The following is a 20,616-nucleotide window of genomic DNA, read 5'->3' on the forward strand; positions in this document are numbered from 1 at the left end:
CCTCAGATATCACTTCTGTTTCACTAGATGACTTCCAGTTAGTTATTATGAACTGTGCATAACAAGCCAAAAAATGTACAATTATTCCACATGAATGAAGAGAGACCGTCATCTGTTAATCAGAAAACTGAGCAGATGCATGATGGTACGAGAAAATATGGGTAGCCTATACCTCAGCAAACTATTCCTATCAATTAAAAATAGAACCAATACTTCTAGGAATCTTGCAAAGGGAGTGCTGGGAATATACTTTTTATTCTCAAAATGAGTACCTAAAAGCAAACTTTCAGTAAGTATATGGATCATACTCTCTCCCTCATGCAATTTAAGTCTTAAGAATGTTATGTTCCAAAAATATTACGCATGCAGTAGTCAGCTGTACATATAATTCTGTGTACCTTGGTCTAACCCCAAATATTCTAGTTTGTCCTGTATCTTATTCTTCCACACAGTAAGATGCCTGGGCCAAATAAATAAATAAAAATGAAATGGATATACATAATATTATGCCATTGGAAATGGCAAACAAAAGTGAGTACACGCATGGGGACATGCGCGCGCACGCACACACACACACACACACACACACACACACACACACACACTGTAGCCACATCATGATAATGTCACCAATGCTGAGTATGGACTTCAAAAGAGAAATAATTGTGGGTCAGAATGTGGTTGGTTAAAATGCTTTGAAGGAGGTAGTGAGGAATTTGATGTTGTCAGGACAATGTTGGGAAAGGTGCTGTTTAATGCTAACAAGACCATGGATTTGGGGAATGTTGGTATACAAGGATGTATCATTGACAGTGACAGGCAAAACGTTTGGTGGTAAGGGGGCAGAAACTGTGGGAAGAGGATGGAAGAGATGATTATTGGCTAAGATTTGGGAAGGGAAACTGGAATTGGTTGTTGATGCTGATGAACTAAGGCTGTTGATCGGTTTTATGAGCATTGCAACCAGGCATGATGAGGTGACCAATGAGGAAACTTGTGTAATTGATTTTGTTGATTCTCACCTCCCTCCCCTTTTTCCAAATCCCCCCCCCCCTCCAGTGTTGTCATGGATGCAGGAGTGTGCATGGGAGAGGGAGAGGAGGGCATAAGAAAATTTCTGGCAGGTAGCAGTGCCACTGGACCAGTGGCTGCAGGAGAAAACAATAGTCATCTATATAGCTGAAACAACACTGATGAGTTGTCATAAAGATGTTTAGAAAATCTCTTTTGTGGATGGTTGTGGTAGGTGAGTGAAGCTGGTGCACCCAATCGACTGATACTGTCATGAATCTCTGTACACTGGCTTGAATACTTTAGACTTGTTATGAAGTGTCGAAAGTGTACCTGTAATGTGCAAATGATTGTCGTGTGTGCTTGTGCAGTATTTTGTAGTGTTTGTAATGGTAAGAATGACTGTGTAATGAAAAGAAAATGGGTTAAGAAACCTGGAGCCAGCATGTAATCCTCACTTTTCAAATGACACCAAGGAGGAAAAGGGCTTCGAATTTCAATCCATCAGATGGACCACAGTCAAGAGCATCACATGTTGTCACTCCAGGATACACTAAAGATAAGATGAACACCAGTTTGGAAAGGAGACCTATATTTTCATCTACAAAAACACTCCACAAGTCACCATACGGTGCATGGTGGAGGTTATCTTATACCTCTACCAGTCATTTCATTTCCTCTTCAATTCACAAATAGAGCGAGGAAAAAATGACTGTATATATGCCTCGGTACAAGCCCAAATTTCTCTTATCTTTACTTTGTGGTCCTTACGTGAAATATATGAGGTATGTTAAAAAGTAAATTGAACCTTTGACATAAGCTTATTTTTCAGCTTCTTTAGCACTCCCTCAAAATAGTCCCATCTACTGTCAATACACTGTTCCCATATTTGTTCCAGTTTCGGAAAGCCCCCTGGATTGCATTTTATGGGGTGGTGTACAGGTCTCTCATCGTGTTGTCTTCTGAATCTCCTCTAAGTTTACGAAACAACAACCTTTCAACATGGTTTTAAGTGTGAGAAACAGAAAAAGTCTAGGTGTTGAGAATATGGTGAATGGGGCATAATGGTACTCTGATGTTTTGCTAGATAACTGGGGTTGTCATGATGCAGCATCCAAGTCCGGTTTTTCCACAATTTGAGCCTCTTCCTGCACGCAGCATTCCATTTGCTTTCTAGGATTCATCAACTACTTCTTGAACAGGTAAATGGTAGTTTCTTTGTATCACAGTACAAGCACACTCAGCATGGTCATTGAAGTGCAAAGTTGCCCAGGCTTGGAATTGTCACCAACTGATATTCTGCCCTGTTGAAAATGCTTAAACCACTCATAGCACTGTTCACAACTCATACAGCCCTTCTTGTGTGCTTGGCTAGGCAAGCTCTGTTAAGTTTGTAGCATAATTGTGTGCTTACATTGTTCTTCAAGCTCTTTAATTGTCACTTTGGCAGTAATCTGGTGATCATCTTGTGTGTGTTCTCTTTTTCAGCAGCTGTAGCTTGCTTATGAATGGTCATAGTGAAATGTGGCAAACGGCAGTTTGTTGTATAAACCTGCCTCCATATGCCCTCAGTATCTGCAGCATGCTCCCTCTGTTCATTGACCCACTCTTTTGAAAGTTCAATTTCTTTTTGAACACACCTCTTATGTTGGCAGCAGAGAATCATTCTACAGTCAGCTCCAAATGCTGGGTGTCTAAATTTTCTCAGTAGCATCCCGCAAAAGAACAGCATCATCCTTCCAGGGATTCTCATTTGATAAACTCAAATGCATCTCTGTAACACTCACATGATGACTGTATCTGTGGGTAACAAATCTAGCAGCACACTTCTGAATTGCTTCGATGTCCTTTAATCTGATCTAATGGGTATTCAGACACACAAGCAGTGCTCAAGACTGGGTCACACTAGTGTTCTATATGTGACCTCCTCTACAGATGAACCACATTTTCCAAAAATTTGCTCAATAAACCTAAGTCAACCCTTGGCGTTCCCTACTACTGTACTTATATGCTGGTTACGTTTCATATCACTTTGCAACATTATGCCTAGATTGATTTGACTGTGTCAAGCAGGACTCTACTAATGTTGCCTAGATATTTAACTGATTTGACTGTGTTAAGCAGGACACTGCTAATGCTGTATTCCAACATTACAAGATTGTTTTTCCTACTCATCTGCATTAACTTACAATTTTCTACATTTAGAGCAAGCTGCCATTTGATACACTAACTAGAAATTTTTTCTAAGTCATCTTGTATCCTCCTAAGGTCACTCAATGATAAAACCTTCCCATACATCACAGCATCATCAGCAAGTAGCCACAGTTTGCTGCTTATCCTGTTTGTTAGATCATTTATGTATATAGAGAATAAGAGTGTTCCTACCACACTTCCATGTGGCACCCCTAATGGTACCCTTGTCTCTGATGAACACTCAGCCTTGAGGAAAACATGCTGGGTAATATTACTTACGAAATCTTTGAGCCACGCACATATCTGGGAAACTGGACCAAATACTTGTACCTTCATGTAAAGTCTGCACTGAGGCATCATGTCAAATGCTTTCCACAAATCTAGGACTACGAATGCTGCCTATTGCTTTTCATCCATGGTTCACTGGATTTCATGTGTAGAAAGGGCAAGCCGAGCTTCTTATGATCAGTGGCTTTCTAAATCAGTGCTGATTTGTAGACAAAAGCTTTTCTGCCTCGAGTAAATTTATTGTATTCAAACTGAAAATATTTTCAAGAATACTGCAGCAAACTGATGTTAAAGATATTGTCTGTAATTTTGTGAGTCTATTCTTTTACCCTTCTTCTATACACGAGTCATCTGTGCTTTTCTTCAGTGTACAGTGGTTACAATTTTGCCTGTGCTCCAATTCTTAACACTTCCGTGTATGGAGGGATGGTTTCTTTATTTGACAGCTTCGTGGTGAACGTGGAAAATAGATTTGACCTATTGCTTCAGTTATAAGCTGGTGAGCCTCAAGCAGTTGCAGGTGTAGACAGGGCACAACAAACTTTCAGCAGCAAATTGAAAAGTAAGAATGTAGGGAAATAAGTAAAGAGAAAGAAAGTGTTGTTGTTAGGTAGTTCCCATGGAAGAGGATGAACTAGGATCAGAATACCAGGTAGGTCACCAATTTTTTTAAACCTAATGCTGGTCTGGAGCAGGTGACAGAGGATTTAGGATCACTTTGCAAAGATTTCACTAAGGAAGACACCGTGGTTATAGTGGGTCTGCCAGGTAATAGTAATGACAGAGATCCTGGGTACAGTATAGAGTGTGAACTGTCAAAGATTGCATCAGCATCGAAGCATACTAGTGTTGAGTCTGTGCTGTTCTTGGGTGCCATTACCAACCTCATTTGAACTTTACTGTCGAGAGTGAATTCGGAGTTGGAACGGCTGCGTATGTCGGGTGCAGGGTCACACATTGGTGTGGTTCCTGTTGATTCTCTCAGTAGGTGGGGTTATACTAGCCATGGCCTTCATCTCAACAGGAAGGGGAAGGGTAAACTGGCTGGGAAAATAGCAGGAAAGTTAAAGGGGGGAGGCACTGTCATAAGTGATAAAATACCATTGGTTATAGGGTTCAGAAAAGACCCTTTTTTAGGGTAGGGAGGACAGAAAGAAACCAAATTTTAAGAGAGGTTAGGACTGAGACAGACCTTCAGTTTGAGAAAGAAACCAAAAAACATAATTCTAGCTTATTACATCAGCATAAGCAGCTATTGGTTAAGAATTTTCAACACTCAGCAGATATTTCAACTCTGTCCAATTTTAACTCAGTCAATGTGAATGTCAGCTGTCTTTATTGTATCAAAATATTTGAGGACTGAGAAATAAAATTAAAGAATTAATTATCTGCATAGATGAATTGGAGTCCTCAAACCCAGCTGACATAATCTGCCTCTCTGAACATCATGTGACCACTGGAATAGAACTTTAAAGTGTTACAGGGTTTAGGTTAGCATCTCACTTTTGTAGAACAGAAATGGAGAAAGGAGGAGTTGCCACATTCATCAGGAACTGTCATAAATTTAAGAACGTAGACATTCATCATAAATTTTTCTGAGAACAGCATATGGAAGCATGTACAACAGAAGTAGAATTTCACAAAAAATCCTTCATAATACACTCCTGGAAATTGAAATAAGAACACCGTGAATTCATTGTCCCAGGAAGGGGAAACTTTATTGACACATTCCTGGGGTCAGATACATCACATGATCACACTGACAGAACCACAGGCACATAGACACAGGCAACAGAGCATCACAATGTCGGCACTAGTACAGTGTATATCCACCTTTCGCAGCAATGCAGGCTGCTATTCTCCCATGGAGACGATCGTAGAGATGCTGGATGTAGTCCTGTGGAACGGCTTGCCATGCCATTTCCACCTGGCGCCTCAGTTGGACCAGCGTTCGTGCTGGACGTGCAGACCGCGTGAGACGACGCTTCATCCAGTCCCAAACATGCTCAATGGGGGACAGATCCGGAGATCTTGCTGGCCAGGGTAGTTGACTTACACCTTCTAGAGCACGTTGGGTGGCACGGGATACATGCGGACGTGCATTGTCCTGTTGGAACAGCAAGTTCCCTTGCCGGTCTAGGAATGGTAGAACGATGGGTTCGGTGACGGTTTGGATGTACCGTGCACTATTCAGTGTCCCCTCGACGATCACCAGTGGTGTACGGCCAGTGTAGGAGATCGCTCCCCACACCATGATGCCGGGTGTTGGCCCTGTGTGCCTCGGTCGTATGCAGTCCTGATTGTGGCGCTCACCTGCACGGCGCCAAACACGCATACGACCATCATTGGCACCAAGGCAGAAGCGACTCTCATCGCTGAAGACGACACGTCTCCATTCGTCCCTCCATTCACGCCTGTCGCGACACCACTGGAGGCGGGCTGCACGATGTTGGGGCGTGAGCGGAAGACGGCCTAACGGTGTGCGGGACCGTAGCCCAGCTTCATGGAGACGGTTGCGAATGGTCCTCGCCGATACCCCAGGAGCAACAGTGTCCCTAATTTGCTGGGAAGTGGCGGTGCGGTCCCCTACGGCACTGCGTAGGATCCTACGGTCTTGGCGTGCATCCATGCGTCGCCGCGGTCCGGTCCCAGGTCGACGGGCACGTGCACCTTCCGCCGACCACTGGCGACAACATCGATGTACTGTGGAGACCTCACGCCCCACGTGTTGAGCAATTCGGCGGTACGTCCACCCGGCCTCCCGCATGCCCACTATACGCCCTCGCTCAAAGCCCGTCAACTGCACATACGGTTCACGTCCACGCTGTCGCGGCATGCTACCAGTGTTAAAGGCTGCGATGGAGCTCCGTATGCCACGGCAAACTGGCTGACACTGACGGCGGCGGTGCACAAATGCTGCGCAGCTAGCGCCATTCGACGGCCAACACCGCGGTTCCTGGTGTGTCCGCTGTGCCGTGCGTGTGATCATTGCTTGTACAGCCCTCTCGCAGTGTCCGGAGCAAGTATGGTGGGTCTGACACACCGGTGTCAATGTGTTCTTTTTTCCATTTCCAGGAGTGTATTAAGTGTATATTGAGCACCTGCAGGTAACTTTAACCTGTTCATAAACCACCTTGAAGCTGTACTGTCCCATTTAACAACCAAAAACAAAGAAATAGTGGTTGCTGGAGATTTCAATGTAGATTTTCTTAAAGACTCTCCTAATAAGAACTTATTTGAGTTAGTAACACTGTCATTCAACTTCATTCCCACTGTAAAGTTCCCCAATAGGGTAGCCAATTGCTCACAAACAGCCATTGATAACATCTTTATAGAAAAGTCCAATGGACAAAATTATATTACAAAACCAATAGTCAATGGCCTCTCAGACCATGATATGCTGTTCCTTCTGTTAAATGTTAATACTGAACAGGATATAAAATCTGTGAAATCTGAGCTCAAGAGGGTAATCAATAAGCCAAAAATTGATTATTTTAGGACACTCCTCAGAGACATTCACTGGACTGATGTTTACAGTGCTCATGGCACTGAAAAATATAACACATTTACTAATGAAGTGCTTACCTTATTTGAACACTGTTTTCCCCCAAAACTAACCAAGGTTAGAGCAAAGTCTACAAAGAAGCCATGGATTACTCAAGGAATAGGGGTATCTTGTAAAACAAAAAGAAAACCGTATCTGTCAATCCGAAACAGTTCTGATGTTGATGCTATAGCACATTACAAGAAATACTGCAAAATATTAAAGACTGTAATATGGACATCAAAGCAAATATATTACAAGGAAAATTTAGTCATAGCAGATAACAAAATAAAGACAGTATGGGATGTAGTGAAGGAGGAGACCAGTAGAACCAGACATGAAGAGGGACAAATAGCATTAAGAGTAAATGGTACATTGGTGACAGATGTGTGTAGTGCTGCAGAACTTTTTAACAAACATTTTATAACTGTTACTGAAAAGATGGAGTTGTCAGGTTCTGTAGATGCTGCTATGGAATACCTCAGACCAGACATTTCAAGTAACTTCCACAATATGAATTTGACCCTACCTACCCCAGCAGAAATAATGCCCACCATAAAATATTTAAAAACAAAAAACATCTAGTGGGTATGATGAAATATCAACAAAGTTAATTAAAGAATGTCATTCTGAGTTAGGTAACATATTAAGCTATCTGTGTAACCAGTCGTTTATCAGTGGAATATTTCCTGAATGGCTGAAATATGCTGAAGTTAAGCCACTAAGGGAGATAAAGAAATAGCATCAAATTTTCGTTCAATTTCACTTTTGCCAGCATTCTCAAAAATTTTAGAAAAAAAAATGAACAATAGGCTTTATGACCATCTTATCTCAAATAACATACTGTCAAAGTCGCAATTCGGAATTCTAAAGGGTTCTGATATTGAGAAGGCTATCTAGACTTACAGTGAAAATGTGCTTAATTCATTAGACAAAAAATTGCAGGCAACTGGTATATTTTGTGATCTGTCAAAGGCATTTGACTGTGTAAATCACAATATCCTTTTAAGTAAATTAGAATATTGTGGCGTAACAGGAAATGATGCAAAATGGTTCAAATCTTATATATCTGGCAGGAAACAAAGGGTGTTATTAGGAAAAAAGACATGTATTAAACTATCAGGCATCATCCAACTGGGAACTAATTACATGTGGGTCCCCACAAGGTTCAATTTTAGGGCCCTTACTTTTTCTTGTGTATATCAATGCCTTTCATCAGTAACATTACCAGATGTCGATGATACAAACATCGCAATAAATAGCAAATCAAGTGTAGTCTTAGAAAGATCAGCAAATAAAATATTTGTGGACATTAATCACTGGTTCCTAGCCAATTCTTCGTCACTAAACTTTGAAAAAAAAAAAAAAAAAAAAAAAAAACACACACTACATGCAGTTCAGAACTTGTAAGGGGTGTCCCACGAGTATATGCCTAACATACGATGACAAGCAGATAGAAGAAGTGGACAGTGTTAAATTCTTGGGATTACAGCTTGATAATAAATTCAACTGGGAGGAGCACACCACATAACTGCTGAAGTGTCTTAACAAATCTCTACTTGCAATGCGAATTGTGTCAGACATAGGGGATATAAAAATGAAAAAGCTGGCATACTGTGCTTACATTCATTTCATAATGTCATATGGGATTATTTTTTTGGGGTAATTCATCAAGTGAAGCTAAAGTTTTCTGGGCACAAAATGTGCAGTAAGAAAATCCTGCAGAAGCCTGTTTAGGGAACTAGGGATACTAACTACTGCTTCCCAATATATTTATTCCGTAATGAAATTTGTCATTAAAAATATATCACTTTTTCAAACCAACAGCTCAATTCATGGAATCAACACTAGAAATAATAATAATCTTCACAAGGATTTAAAGTCACTTACTCTTGTACAAAAGTGTGTACATTATTCAGGAACACAAATTTTTAATAACTTGCCAGCAGCCATAAAAAGCCTAACAACCAATGAAATTCAGTTCAAGAGAAGCCTAAAGGATTTATTGGAGGCCAACTCCTTCTACTCCATTGATGAATTTCTCAGTAGGACCATATATATATATATATATATATATATATATATATATATATATATATATATATATATATATATATATATAAAATAGAGGGAAACATTCCACGTGGGAAAAATTATATATAAAAACAAAGATGAGGTGACTTACCGAACGAAAGCGCTGGCAAGTCAATAGACACACAAACAAACACAAACATACACACAAAATTCAAGCTTTCGCAACAAACTGTTGCCTCATCAGGAAAGAGGGAAGGAGAGAACTCTTTGTCTTTTAAATATGTCTGCTTGTGTCTGTATGTGTGGATGGATATGTGCGTGAGTGCGAGTGTATACCTGTCCTTTTTTCCCCCTAAGGTAAGTCTTTCCGCTCCCGGGATTGGAATGACTCCTTACCCTCTCCCTTAAAACCCGCTTCCTTTCGTCTTCCCCTCTCCTTCCCTCTTTCCTGATGAGGCAACAGTTTGTTGCGAAAGCTTGAATTTTGTGTGTATGTTTGTGTTTGTTTGTGTGTCTATCGACCTGCCAGCGCTTTCGTTCGGTAAGTCACCTCATCTTTGTTTTTTTATATATATATAAAAAGATGATGTGACTTACCAAATGAAAGCGCTGGCACGTCGATAGACACACAAACAAACACAAACATACACACAAAATTCAAGCTTTCGCAACAAACTGTTGCCTCATCAGGAAAGAGGGAAGGAGAGGGAAAGACGAAAGGATGTGGGTTTTAAGGGAGAGGGTAAGGAGTCATTCCAATCCCGGGAGCGGAAAGACTTACCTTAGGGGGAAAAAAGGACAGGTATACACTCGCTTGTGCGGATGGATTTGTGTGTGTGTGTGCGCGAGTGTATACCCGTCCTTTTTTCCCCATAAGGTAAGTCTTTCCACTCCCGGGATTGGAATGACTCCTTACCCTCTCCCTTAAAACCCACATCCTTTCATATTTCCCTCTCCTTCCCTCTTTCCTGACGAAGCAACCGTTGGTTGCGAAAGGTAGAATTTTGTGTGTATGTTTGTGTTTGTTTGTGTGTCTATCGACCTGCCAGCGCTTTTGTTTGGTAAGTCTCATCATCTTTGTTTTTAGATATATTTTTCCCACGTGGAATGTTTCCATCTATATGTGAATAAAGTACAAAGAAACATTCCACATGGGAAAAATATATTAAAAACAAAGATTCTGTGACTTACCAAACGGGAAAGCGCTGGTAGATAGACATAATAAAGAAACGCACACATATATATGTCTGCCTGTGTCTGTATATATGTGTGTGTGTGTGTGTGTGTGTGTGTGTGTGTGCGCGCGCGCGCGCATGCGAGTGTATACCTGTCCCTTTTTCCCCCTAAGGTAAGTCTTTCCACTCCCGGGATTGGAATGACTCCTTACCCTCTTCCTTAAAATCCACACCCTGTGTGTTTGTGTGTTTTTTTTATTGTGTCTATCTACCAGCACTTTCCCGTTGATATATATCTGTGTGTGTGTGTGTGTGTGTGTGTGTGTGTGTACACAATATAACTTCTGCACCATTTCAGTGCAGTAATGTGTTCATTGTAAATAAATATTGTAGTAGTTCTATTACATGTTATTACCTCATAATTAAAAAAAAATACCTTTTTTATTTTAAATTCAGTGCATTAGTGTTTGTAAAATGATTCTTTCGTATAGTGTTCATTAAAAAAAAAGACTATCATTCCACTTGGGACCTGTGGAAGGTACTATGGATCAATTGGAATGAAAATAAATCTAATCTAATTTTATAAACATATCACTTTCATAACAAGACATATTTATAACAAGTAGCTAAACAACTAACATAATTTCTAAAGTTTTGATTTCTCTCTTTTACAGAAATGTATACTTCACTATAAAGTTTTGATCATAAATTGCAATTAGAGAATATTTATCAGTTTTTGTAGTGTTTTGTCTTTTTATGTTACTTTTAATCTAACATTCCATTAATTACCTGGAGATAGAGAGAGAGAGAGAGAGAGAGAGAGAGAGAGAGAGAGAGAGAGAGAGAGAGGGAGGAGGGGGGGGGGGGGGGAATGGGAGTGTGTAAACATTTTTCTCTGTTTTCCTGTTGATCTTTTTAATATCTCGTTATTGACTTAGTGACCTAGTCTAACAGTTTTCTGCTGATGTCATAAGTTTTCTTATTTTCTTGGTGTTTTGAAATGCTTTACCTACTATTTAGAAGAGTTTCTGTTACTGTGAAACTTGATACAGTGTAATAAAGTTACTGTGCATGCAGATTGAACCAGGCAATGGCAGTGATGAAGATCGTGAAATGAAGATGTTCCCAGATGAAACCAAGCAGGAAATGAACATCACATGCCATTCTCTTACAACTGATTTCCTGATATATGCTACTGATGTAAGTAACATGTTTTATTAAGAAGTTTTCTGTGGTGCTTTAATTAAGGTCGATGTTTTTGATTATTTATTGCACGGTTTTCCAAATACGCAAAAGTATCTAAATCAAATGGAAATGTCCAAATGTAACAAACAATCTAGAGCACTCAGAATCACTTGCTCATATCTCTATCAAATGCTCATAGTGAGCACTCCTTAACAATGTGTTCTATTGTTTGCTCCTCCACTCTGCAATCAGCAGATGAACAGAAACCCCACTTCTTCAAGGTGCAACGACACCTCCCTTCACCTGCCCTAATGCTGTTCAGCCACAACTATGTTTGGCACAGTAGTTGGAATCCTTCAATCTTCTTTGTCTGATCTCAAACCAGGTGAGTGTTGCTGGGTTGATGTTCATTCCAGAGTTGTTGACACTTGGAGGTCACATTGAAAGAAGTGATATTTTCAGACTCAACCAAAGGTCATTATGTGATTTCAGATGAGTTGATGGTGAACCTTGTAGGACATTGCACAATGGTGAGTTCTTATGAGAAGTGATCTTCTTGAGCATATTTATCGTAGCCACTTTCCTTCTTAGATCTTGTGAACCAATGTTAGGTAGGACGGGAGACCACTGATCTAGTGGTCCCAGCGATAACTCTCATGGTTTCATTGAGCTGCACATCAATCTTCACTGTGTTGGTGGTGTTTTCCCACATACAATTGCATTATTCACCAGCAGAATACACTAGAGCGAGTGCACCAAAGTGTTGGACATTGGTGTCTGCACCCCCAACTTTTTCCAGCAGTCTTGCGAAGTAGATTCACTCTTGAGCCAAGTTTTGTAGTTAACTTGATGTACTGTTGTTTGAGTCTCAAGGACCAATTCAGAGTGATTCCTGTATATATATATATATATATATATATATATATATATATATATATATATCTAAAAAGAAAGATGATGAAACTTACCAAACAAAAGCGCTGGCAGGTCGATAGACACACAAACAAACACAAACATACACACAAAATTCTAGCTTTCGCAACCAATGGTTGCCTCGTCAGGAAAGAGGGAAGGAGAAGGAAAGACAAAAGGATATGGGTTTTAAGGGAGAGGGTAAGGAGTCATTCCAATCCCGGGAGCGGAAAGACTTACCTTAGGGGGAAAAAAGGACAGGTATACACTCGCACACACACACACACATCCATCCACACATACACAGACACAAGCAGACATTTGTAAAGGCAAAGACCTTTACAAATGTCTGCTTGTGTCTGTGTATGTGTGGATGGATATGTGTGTGTGTGCGAGTGTATACCTGTCCTTTTTTCCCCCTAAGGTAAGTCTTTCCGCTCCCGGGATTGGAATGACTCCTTACCCTCTCCCTTAAAACCCATATCCTTTTGTCTTTCCTTCTCCTTCCCTCTTTCCTGACGAGGCAACCATTGGTTGCGAAAGCTAGAATTTTGTGTGTATGTTTGTGTTTGTTTGTGTGTCTATCGACCTGCCAGCGCTTTTGTTTGGTAAGTTTCATCATCTTTCTTTTTAGATATATTTTTCCCACGTGGAATGTTTCCCTCTATTATATATATATATATATATATATATATATATATATATATATATATATCTAAAAAGAAAGATGATGAAACTTACCAAACAAAAGCGCTGGCAGGTCGATAGACACACAAACAAACACAAACATACACACAAAATTCTAGCTTTCGCAACCAATGGTTGCCTCGTCAGGAAAGAGGGAAGGAGAAGGAAAGACAAAAGGATATGGGTTTTAAGGGAGAGGGTAAGGAGTCATTCCAATCCCGGGAGCGGAAAGACTTACCTTAGGGGGAAAAAAGGACAGGTATACACTCGCACACACACACATATCCATCCACACATACACAGACACAAGCAGACATTTGGCCTTTACAAATGTCTGCTTGTGTCTGTGTATGTGTGGATGGATATGTGTGTGTGTGCGAGTGTATACCTGTCCTTTTTTCCCCCTAAGGTAAGTCTTTCCGCTCCCGGGATTGGAATGACTCCTTACCCTCTCCCTTAAAACCCATATCCTTTTGTCTTTCCTTCTCCTTCCCTCTTTCCTGACGAGGCAACCATTGGTTGCGAAAGCTAGAATTTTGTGTGTATGTTTGTGTTTGTTTGTGTGTCTATCGACCTGCCAGCGCTTTTGTTTGGTAAGTTTCATCATCTTTCTTTTTAGATATATTTTTCCCACGTGGAATGTTTCCCTCTATTATATATATATATATATATATATATATATCAGGTTGTAGTTATTTGGTATTTCAGTTCTGCCAGATATTACATGTAGTGTCCTTTGACCCTAGGTGAATGAACCAGAAATCTGTGTGAATGAAGTATGTAGTTTTGTGTGTGTGTGTGTGTGTGTGTGTGTGTGTGTGTGTGTGTGTGTGTGTGTGTCTGTGTCTAATTTTTCTTCTTTCCCAGCCTTGTGCCTACTGAACTAGTGTACCGTATCCGATGACTTTGAAAAATATTGGATATTGATGTCTAATGACCTTTACATGTATGGGATGTTAAACTCTAACGTTCCTTCCTTCATCCTTTTTACATTGAGCATCCACAATTCACTCCACTGTGATGTAGAGCTTGCAGAGGCCACATTGCAGGCACATGAGAGTACATGAATAGCTCTCAGCAGGTACCAGGTATATAGAGAAATTATACTGTTCATTGTGTCTGCTGAGGATGAGCAAAACTCCAATGTATGTGGATTTTCTGAGGATGAGCAAAACTCCAATGTATGTGGATTTTACATAGAGCAGATTATGATGGCTGGACAACTTGGAACGTCGGTGGGGAGGGGGGTTAGTGAGCAATTTACCTACTGTAGTCATTAATATCTGTTAAAATTGTTTACATGATTACGGAACGGAATCACTAGTTGATATGAAGTTAAGTGTTTGAACATCTATTTATCTTTCTAGAGTTTGGAAGTCTGAAACTTCTCCACTCTGTAGGGCTAAATAGGTGTCAATCTGCAACACAAGTGATAATGAAGCAAGAGGAAGGCATAAGTATTTATTAGGATACATTTCGTCAAATGTACTCAAAAGAGGACACCTACTTGTCTCTTCCTTCATGCAATAACACTTTTAGTAGGGAAATATTAATATCAAGACTGGATCACGGAACAAAAATAACAAATTGGCTGCCCAAGTGAAGCGTGCTTCCCTTCACACCACATTGACAATTATATAACCATGTACCATTTTTCAATAAATTGCTTTCTCAACATTTACATTGTGGGATGTAAACAGACCTGCAGTGTTCATTTATTCACAGCAGCTCATATCACATGTTGAGTAACCAGTGAATGAGGCGTTGTACTCCCTCACTCATATCATCCCACACTACACTACCGTATACCAGGCCTACCCAGAAAGAAACAGATATTTTGAAATAAAAAAGTAACAATATGGGAAAACCAAATTTTAGTATATACATTTTAAAGGTACTCGCTTAAGCTATTTTTCTACCTACTTGCCATTCAAACTGACACACTTATTATATCACGGCACAAGTTTTTGAATACAATTTCTGTAGAAATCTGCCACCTGCAATTGCAACCACTGGTTTATACCGGCATTCAGCTCAGTGTCAGTATCAAAGCACTGTGTAGCGAGCCATAGTGCAAAAGGGCTTTGGAGCCAACAGCTTGTTGAAGAGCTGCATCCCATGCTCACAGTTCTGGTACACTGGTGTTCAAATAGTGACGAAAACAAATACGCACACTCCTGCTGTTATGTCACAGCACTGTGTAAGAACTGTGTGTGTATATCTCCATTATCAGAGAATCTTTTTAGAGTTATAATTCTCAAGATTTATAATTATAATGCGTGTGTGTGTGTGTGTGTGTGTGTGTGTGTGTGTGTGTGTGTGAAGTCTGTTTATATGCTTAAAGTCTTATTGTATTACTTGTATTAAATGTTGTTTGTTTCTTTATATGTTTATGCTTTCAGTGTAAATAAATAAGCAAAATGAAACTAGTCAATTTCAGTATTGTGCAAAGCTTTTATGTGGTTTAGAGTAATTTATAGAAAGAGGCATTAAATTTTGAAATTTGGGAAGCTGATATGATTCCTTCAGGACCTCTTGGCTTTTTTCTTTAAAAAATAAAAAAAATATGTTTGTTGAGGCAAGACTGAATTTATATACATTTTTGTCTTTCCCACTTTATCTTTAACTTCTTTATTTGGCTACCAAAGAATGATGTTCTAGTCACAATAACTCCAAACATAGTAAGTGCTACTGTGGTTTGCTATGAACTCAGCCTCAGCTGTAATAGTTTGTAGTAGTTAGAAGTGAATTCCAGTAACATATCTTACACATGCGCTTTAAATTTTTAATTTTTTACAGATGGGCCATATCCATTACTTCTTCATTGAAGACTGGAAGATAGTGGTAGATTTTCAGCACACTATTGGAATATGCAGTATCTACTCAAACCAAAGTGGAAGCCGTGTCATTTTCATTGATGACAAGAGTGAAGGCTACATTTATAATCCTGTGAGAAATGATTCCACATATTAAATATTTGGCCTAGCAAAAGTTATTGTTCAAACAATGGAAAATACAGGATGGAATAATGACAATATTATGAAAGAAATAGATTACTACCCACCATATAGCAAGATGCTTAGTCACAGACAGGTACAGCAAAAAGACTACTAAACACACAAGCTTTTGCCAGAAAGGCTTTTTCTGAAATAGACAACATACACCCACACATTCACACACACATTAGCAGCCAGAGACAGTGGGTGTATGTGTGTAAGCTGTGTTTGTGTGAAGGTATGTGCGTATGTTATCAGTTTCAGAAGAATGCCTCCTGAAAAAGCTTTTGTGTTTAGTAGCCTTTTTCTTGTGCCTGTCTGCAACCTGACATCTCTGCTATGTGGTAAGTAGCAATCTATCCTTTTCACAATATTGTCAAAAGTTATTGTTCCCTCTAATGTTAATTATTATTCAAGAAAAATCGAATAAGAGTTTTGTTATTGTTTCAATTTTAAGCAATCCTTACTCTACGCTAATAGTGTTCATTTTGAAGAATTTTAAGCTACTGTTACATCCAAATAACATATAATTAAGAAATATATAAACGTTAAAATTGTAAATTGCATATGGCCTGGTCTTGGTACATACACTATGTGATCAAAAGTATCTGAACACCTGGCTGAAAATGACTTACAATTTTGTGGCGCCCTCCATCGGTAATGCTGGAATTCAGTATGGTGTTGGAAGGTTTCTTGGGGAATGGCAGCCCATTCTTCATGGAGCACTGCACTGAGGAGAGGTATCGATGTTGGTCAGTGAGGCCTGGCATGAAGTCGACATTCCAAAACAGCCCAAAGGTGTTCTGTAGGATACAGGACAGGACTCTGTGCAGGCCAGTCCATTATGGAGATGTTATTGTAGTGTAACCACTCCGCCACAGGTGCTCGATCGTGTTGAAAAATGCAGTTACCATCCCTGAATTGCTCTTCAGCAGTGCGAAGGAAGAAGGTACTTAAAACATCACTATACACCTGTGCTGTGGTAGTACCATGGAAAACAACAAGGGGTGCAAGCCCCCTCCATGAAAAACACGACCACACCATAACACCACACGCTGGCAGGTGAAGTTCACTGTGTGTTCGCCATACCCACATGCTGCCTTCAGATCGCCACATTGTGCACCGTGATTTGTCACTCCAAACAATGTTTTTCCACTATTTAATCATCCAGTGTTTACACACCTTACACCAAGAGAGGCATCATTTGGCATTTACCGGCGTGATGTGTGGCTTATGAGCAGCTGCTCAGCCATGAAATCCAAGTTTTCTCACCTCCGGCCTAGCTATCATAATACTTGCAGTGGATCCTGATGCAGTTTGGAATTCCTGTGTGATGGTCTGGATAGATGTCTGCCTATTACACATTACAATCCTCTTCAACTGTCTGCATTCTCTGTCAGTCAACAGACAAGGTCGGCCTGTACACCTTTGTGCTGTACATGTCCCTTCACGATTCCACTTCACTATCACATCAGAAACGGTGGACCTAGGGATTTTTAGGAGTTGATATTTCGCTAAGCAGGCAGGTTCTCTACAAATAATTAAACTGAGTGGTTATTAATTTAAATTAATCTTTATTAGTTTTATAGCAGTTCTTGCTGAAACGGCGTGACACAGTTGCAAACACTTCCACTGTATTTAATTTTCACGTTAGATCTTCCCCATCCACCATTATCACTTTCTCCTGGCATAGAGTTTCTCCTGTTTTTCACAACCTGCTCATTGTGTGTGCCATAAGAAACATTCTTGCAATTTTTTTAGGCCTCCAACATTTCCGTTTGTTAGGCGAGAGACATATCCTCTGTCAAAAGATTGCATTTAGTCTTCCCATATTGGTATCATTGGATATTTAGTGGACCAAAACTAACTTCTAATCGGCTGTTGAATAGAACTTGTGGCATATGATTCACGTAATGTCCAATAAATTTACCGGCTCTTGTATTCAAACTCCACCAAAAACAGTGCATGTTTCGTGCTAGATAAGAATGCAATCAATTGCTTAGATTAGATGAGATTAATACTTGTTCCATAGATCATGAATACGACACTTCGTAATGATGTGGAACGTGTCAGGTTAATAAAAGATGTCTGTAGAAGATATTACATTACACAAAATATTGCATGACACTAATGTTTAAGTAGGTTTTTTTCCCCTCCCTTAATTTATATCTAAAAATTCAGCCAATGAGTAGAAGGAGTTGTCATCTAGAAATTCTTTTAATTTATTTTTAAATGTTGGTTGGCTATCTGTCAGGCTTTTGATGCTGTTTGGTAGGTGACCAAAGACTTTTGTGGCAGCATAATTTACCCCTTTCTGTGCCAAAGTCAGATTTAACCCTGCATAGTGAAGATCATCCTTTCTCCTGGTGTTGTAGCTATGCACGCTGCTATTACTTTTGAACTGTGTTGGATTATTAACAACAAATTTCATAAGTGAATATATATACTGTGAGGTTACTGTGAGGATCCCTCGATCCTTAAATAGATGTCTGCAGGACGACCGTGGGTGGGCACCAGCAATTATTCTGATTACGCGTTTTTGAGCAATGAATACTTTTCTACTCAACGATGAATTACCCCAGAATATGATGCCATACAAAAGCAGTGAATGAAAGTAGGCATAGTAAGCTAATTTACTGAGATTCTTATCACAAAAATTTGCAATAACCCTAATAGCATATGTAGCTGAACTCAGACGTTTCAGCAGACCATCAATGTGTTGCTTCCAGTTTAACCTCTCATCAATGGACACACCTAAAAATTTTGAAAATTCTACCTTAGCTACAGACTTCTGTTCAAAGTCTATATTTATTACTGGAGTTGTGCCATTTACTGTACGGAACTGTATATACTGTGTTTTATCAAAATTTAAAGAGAGTCCATTTGCTGAGAACCACTTAATAATTTTGTGGAAAACATCATTTACAATTACATCACTTAGTTCTTGGTTTTTGGATGTCATTACTATACTTGTATCATCAGCAAAAAGAACTAACTTTGCATCTTCATCAATGTGGAATGGTAAGTCATTAATGTATATCAAGAACAGTAAAGGACCTAAGACCGAACCCTGTGGGACCCCGTACCTGATAGCCCCCCAGTTTGAGGAATCAGCTGTTGTTATAACATTACATGAACCACTTATTTCAACTTTCTGCATTCTTCCAGTTAAGTATGAATTAAACCATTTGTGCACTGCCCCCCTCAAACCATAATGATTTAGCTTATCTAAAAGAATTCCATGATTTACACAATCAAAGGCCTTTGAGAGATCACAAAAAATACCAATGGGTGATGTCCGGTTATTCAGAGTATTTAATATTTGATCAGTGAAAGCATATATAGCATATTCTGTTGAAAAGCCTTTCTGAAAACCAAACTGACATTTTGTTAGTACTTTATTTTTACAAATATGGGAGGCTACTCTTGAATACATTACTTTCTCAAAAATTTTTGATAGAGCTGTCAGAAGAGAGACTGGGTGGTAGTTGTTGACATCCGATGTATCCCCCTTTTTATGCAATGGTTTTACAATGGCATATTTCAATCTATCGGGGAAAACACCCTGCTCCAAAGAGCTATTACATACATGGCTGAGAATCCTACTTATCTATGGGGAACAAGCTATAAGTACCTTGCTGGAAATGCCATCAATTCCGTAAGAGCTTTTACTTTTCAGTGAGTTTATTATTTTACTGATTTCAGAGGGAGAGGTTGGTGGAAATACAGTTGTTTCAAACTGCACAGGTATGGCCTCTTCTATTAGTAGCCTTGCCTCTTCTAGTGAAGATCTAGATCCTATTTTCTCCACAACATTTAAAAGATGATTATTGAAAATATTTTCAATTTCTGATTGTTTGTTAGTACACTTGTCATTCAGTTTTATGGCACTAAAGTCTTCCTGTGCTCTTGGTTGCCCTGTTTCCCTTTCAATAATATTCCAAATTGCTTTAATCTTATTATCATAGTTACTGATCTCAGACATGATACACATGCTTCTGGACTTTTTAATAAGTTTTCTTAGTACGGCACAATAGTTTTTATAATATTGAACAATTTCGGGGTCAGTACTCCCTCTTGCTGTTAGATACAGTTCTCTTTTACGGTTGCAACATATTCTTATTCCTTTAGTTAGCCAAGGTTTTTTATATGTTTTCTTGGAATTATGTTTAACTATTTTCTTGGGAAAACAATTTTCAAATACCGTAAAAAATGTATCATGAAATAAGTTATATTTCAAGTTTGCATCGGGTTCCTTATACACTTCATCCCAGTCTAGCTGCTGTAGGCTTTCCCTAAAGTTTGCAATATTTATATTGTTAATTGAATGCACTGTTTTGAAATTCTGATTTGATATACTGCATGGAGCTATGTCATGTACTGTAACTAGCTGTGCACCATGATCTGAAAGACCATTCTCAACAGGATAAGCATTTATGTCATTAAACTTATCTTGGTCTATAATTACATTACATTACATCATCAAATTTACCTCTTCAAAATAGTGGAAAGGTTATATAGTTACATTCAGTTTATGAAAATTAAGCCTTATGAAACTATCCAATGTCTTGTAATCACATTTTTTTTTCAA

The 20,616-nt window shown here is 39.3% G+C and overlaps 1 protein-coding gene across 1 annotated transcript in view; it reads left to right on the top strand.

Moving 5' to 3' along the window:
• The window catches only part of LOC124606815 (WD repeat-containing protein 19), a 303,209-nt gene that overhangs the window by 161,351 nt on the left and 121,242 nt on the right, over window positions 1–20,616 (top strand). Inside the window, exons 9-10 of the mRNA XM_047138882.1 lie at window positions 11,323–11,445; window positions 15,829–15,978. Of these exons, the coding sequence (XP_046994838.1) occupies window positions 11,323–11,445; window positions 15,829–15,978 (273 nt within the window). The remainder of the gene's footprint in view (window positions 1–11,322; window positions 11,446–15,828; window positions 15,979–20,616) is intronic.

This window comes from Schistocerca americana, chromosome 3, assembly GCF_021461395.2.
Source record: "Schistocerca americana isolate TAMUIC-IGC-003095 chromosome 3, iqSchAmer2.1, whole genome shotgun sequence".
NCBI lineage: Eukaryota > Metazoa > Arthropoda > Insecta > Orthoptera > Acrididae > Schistocerca > Schistocerca americana.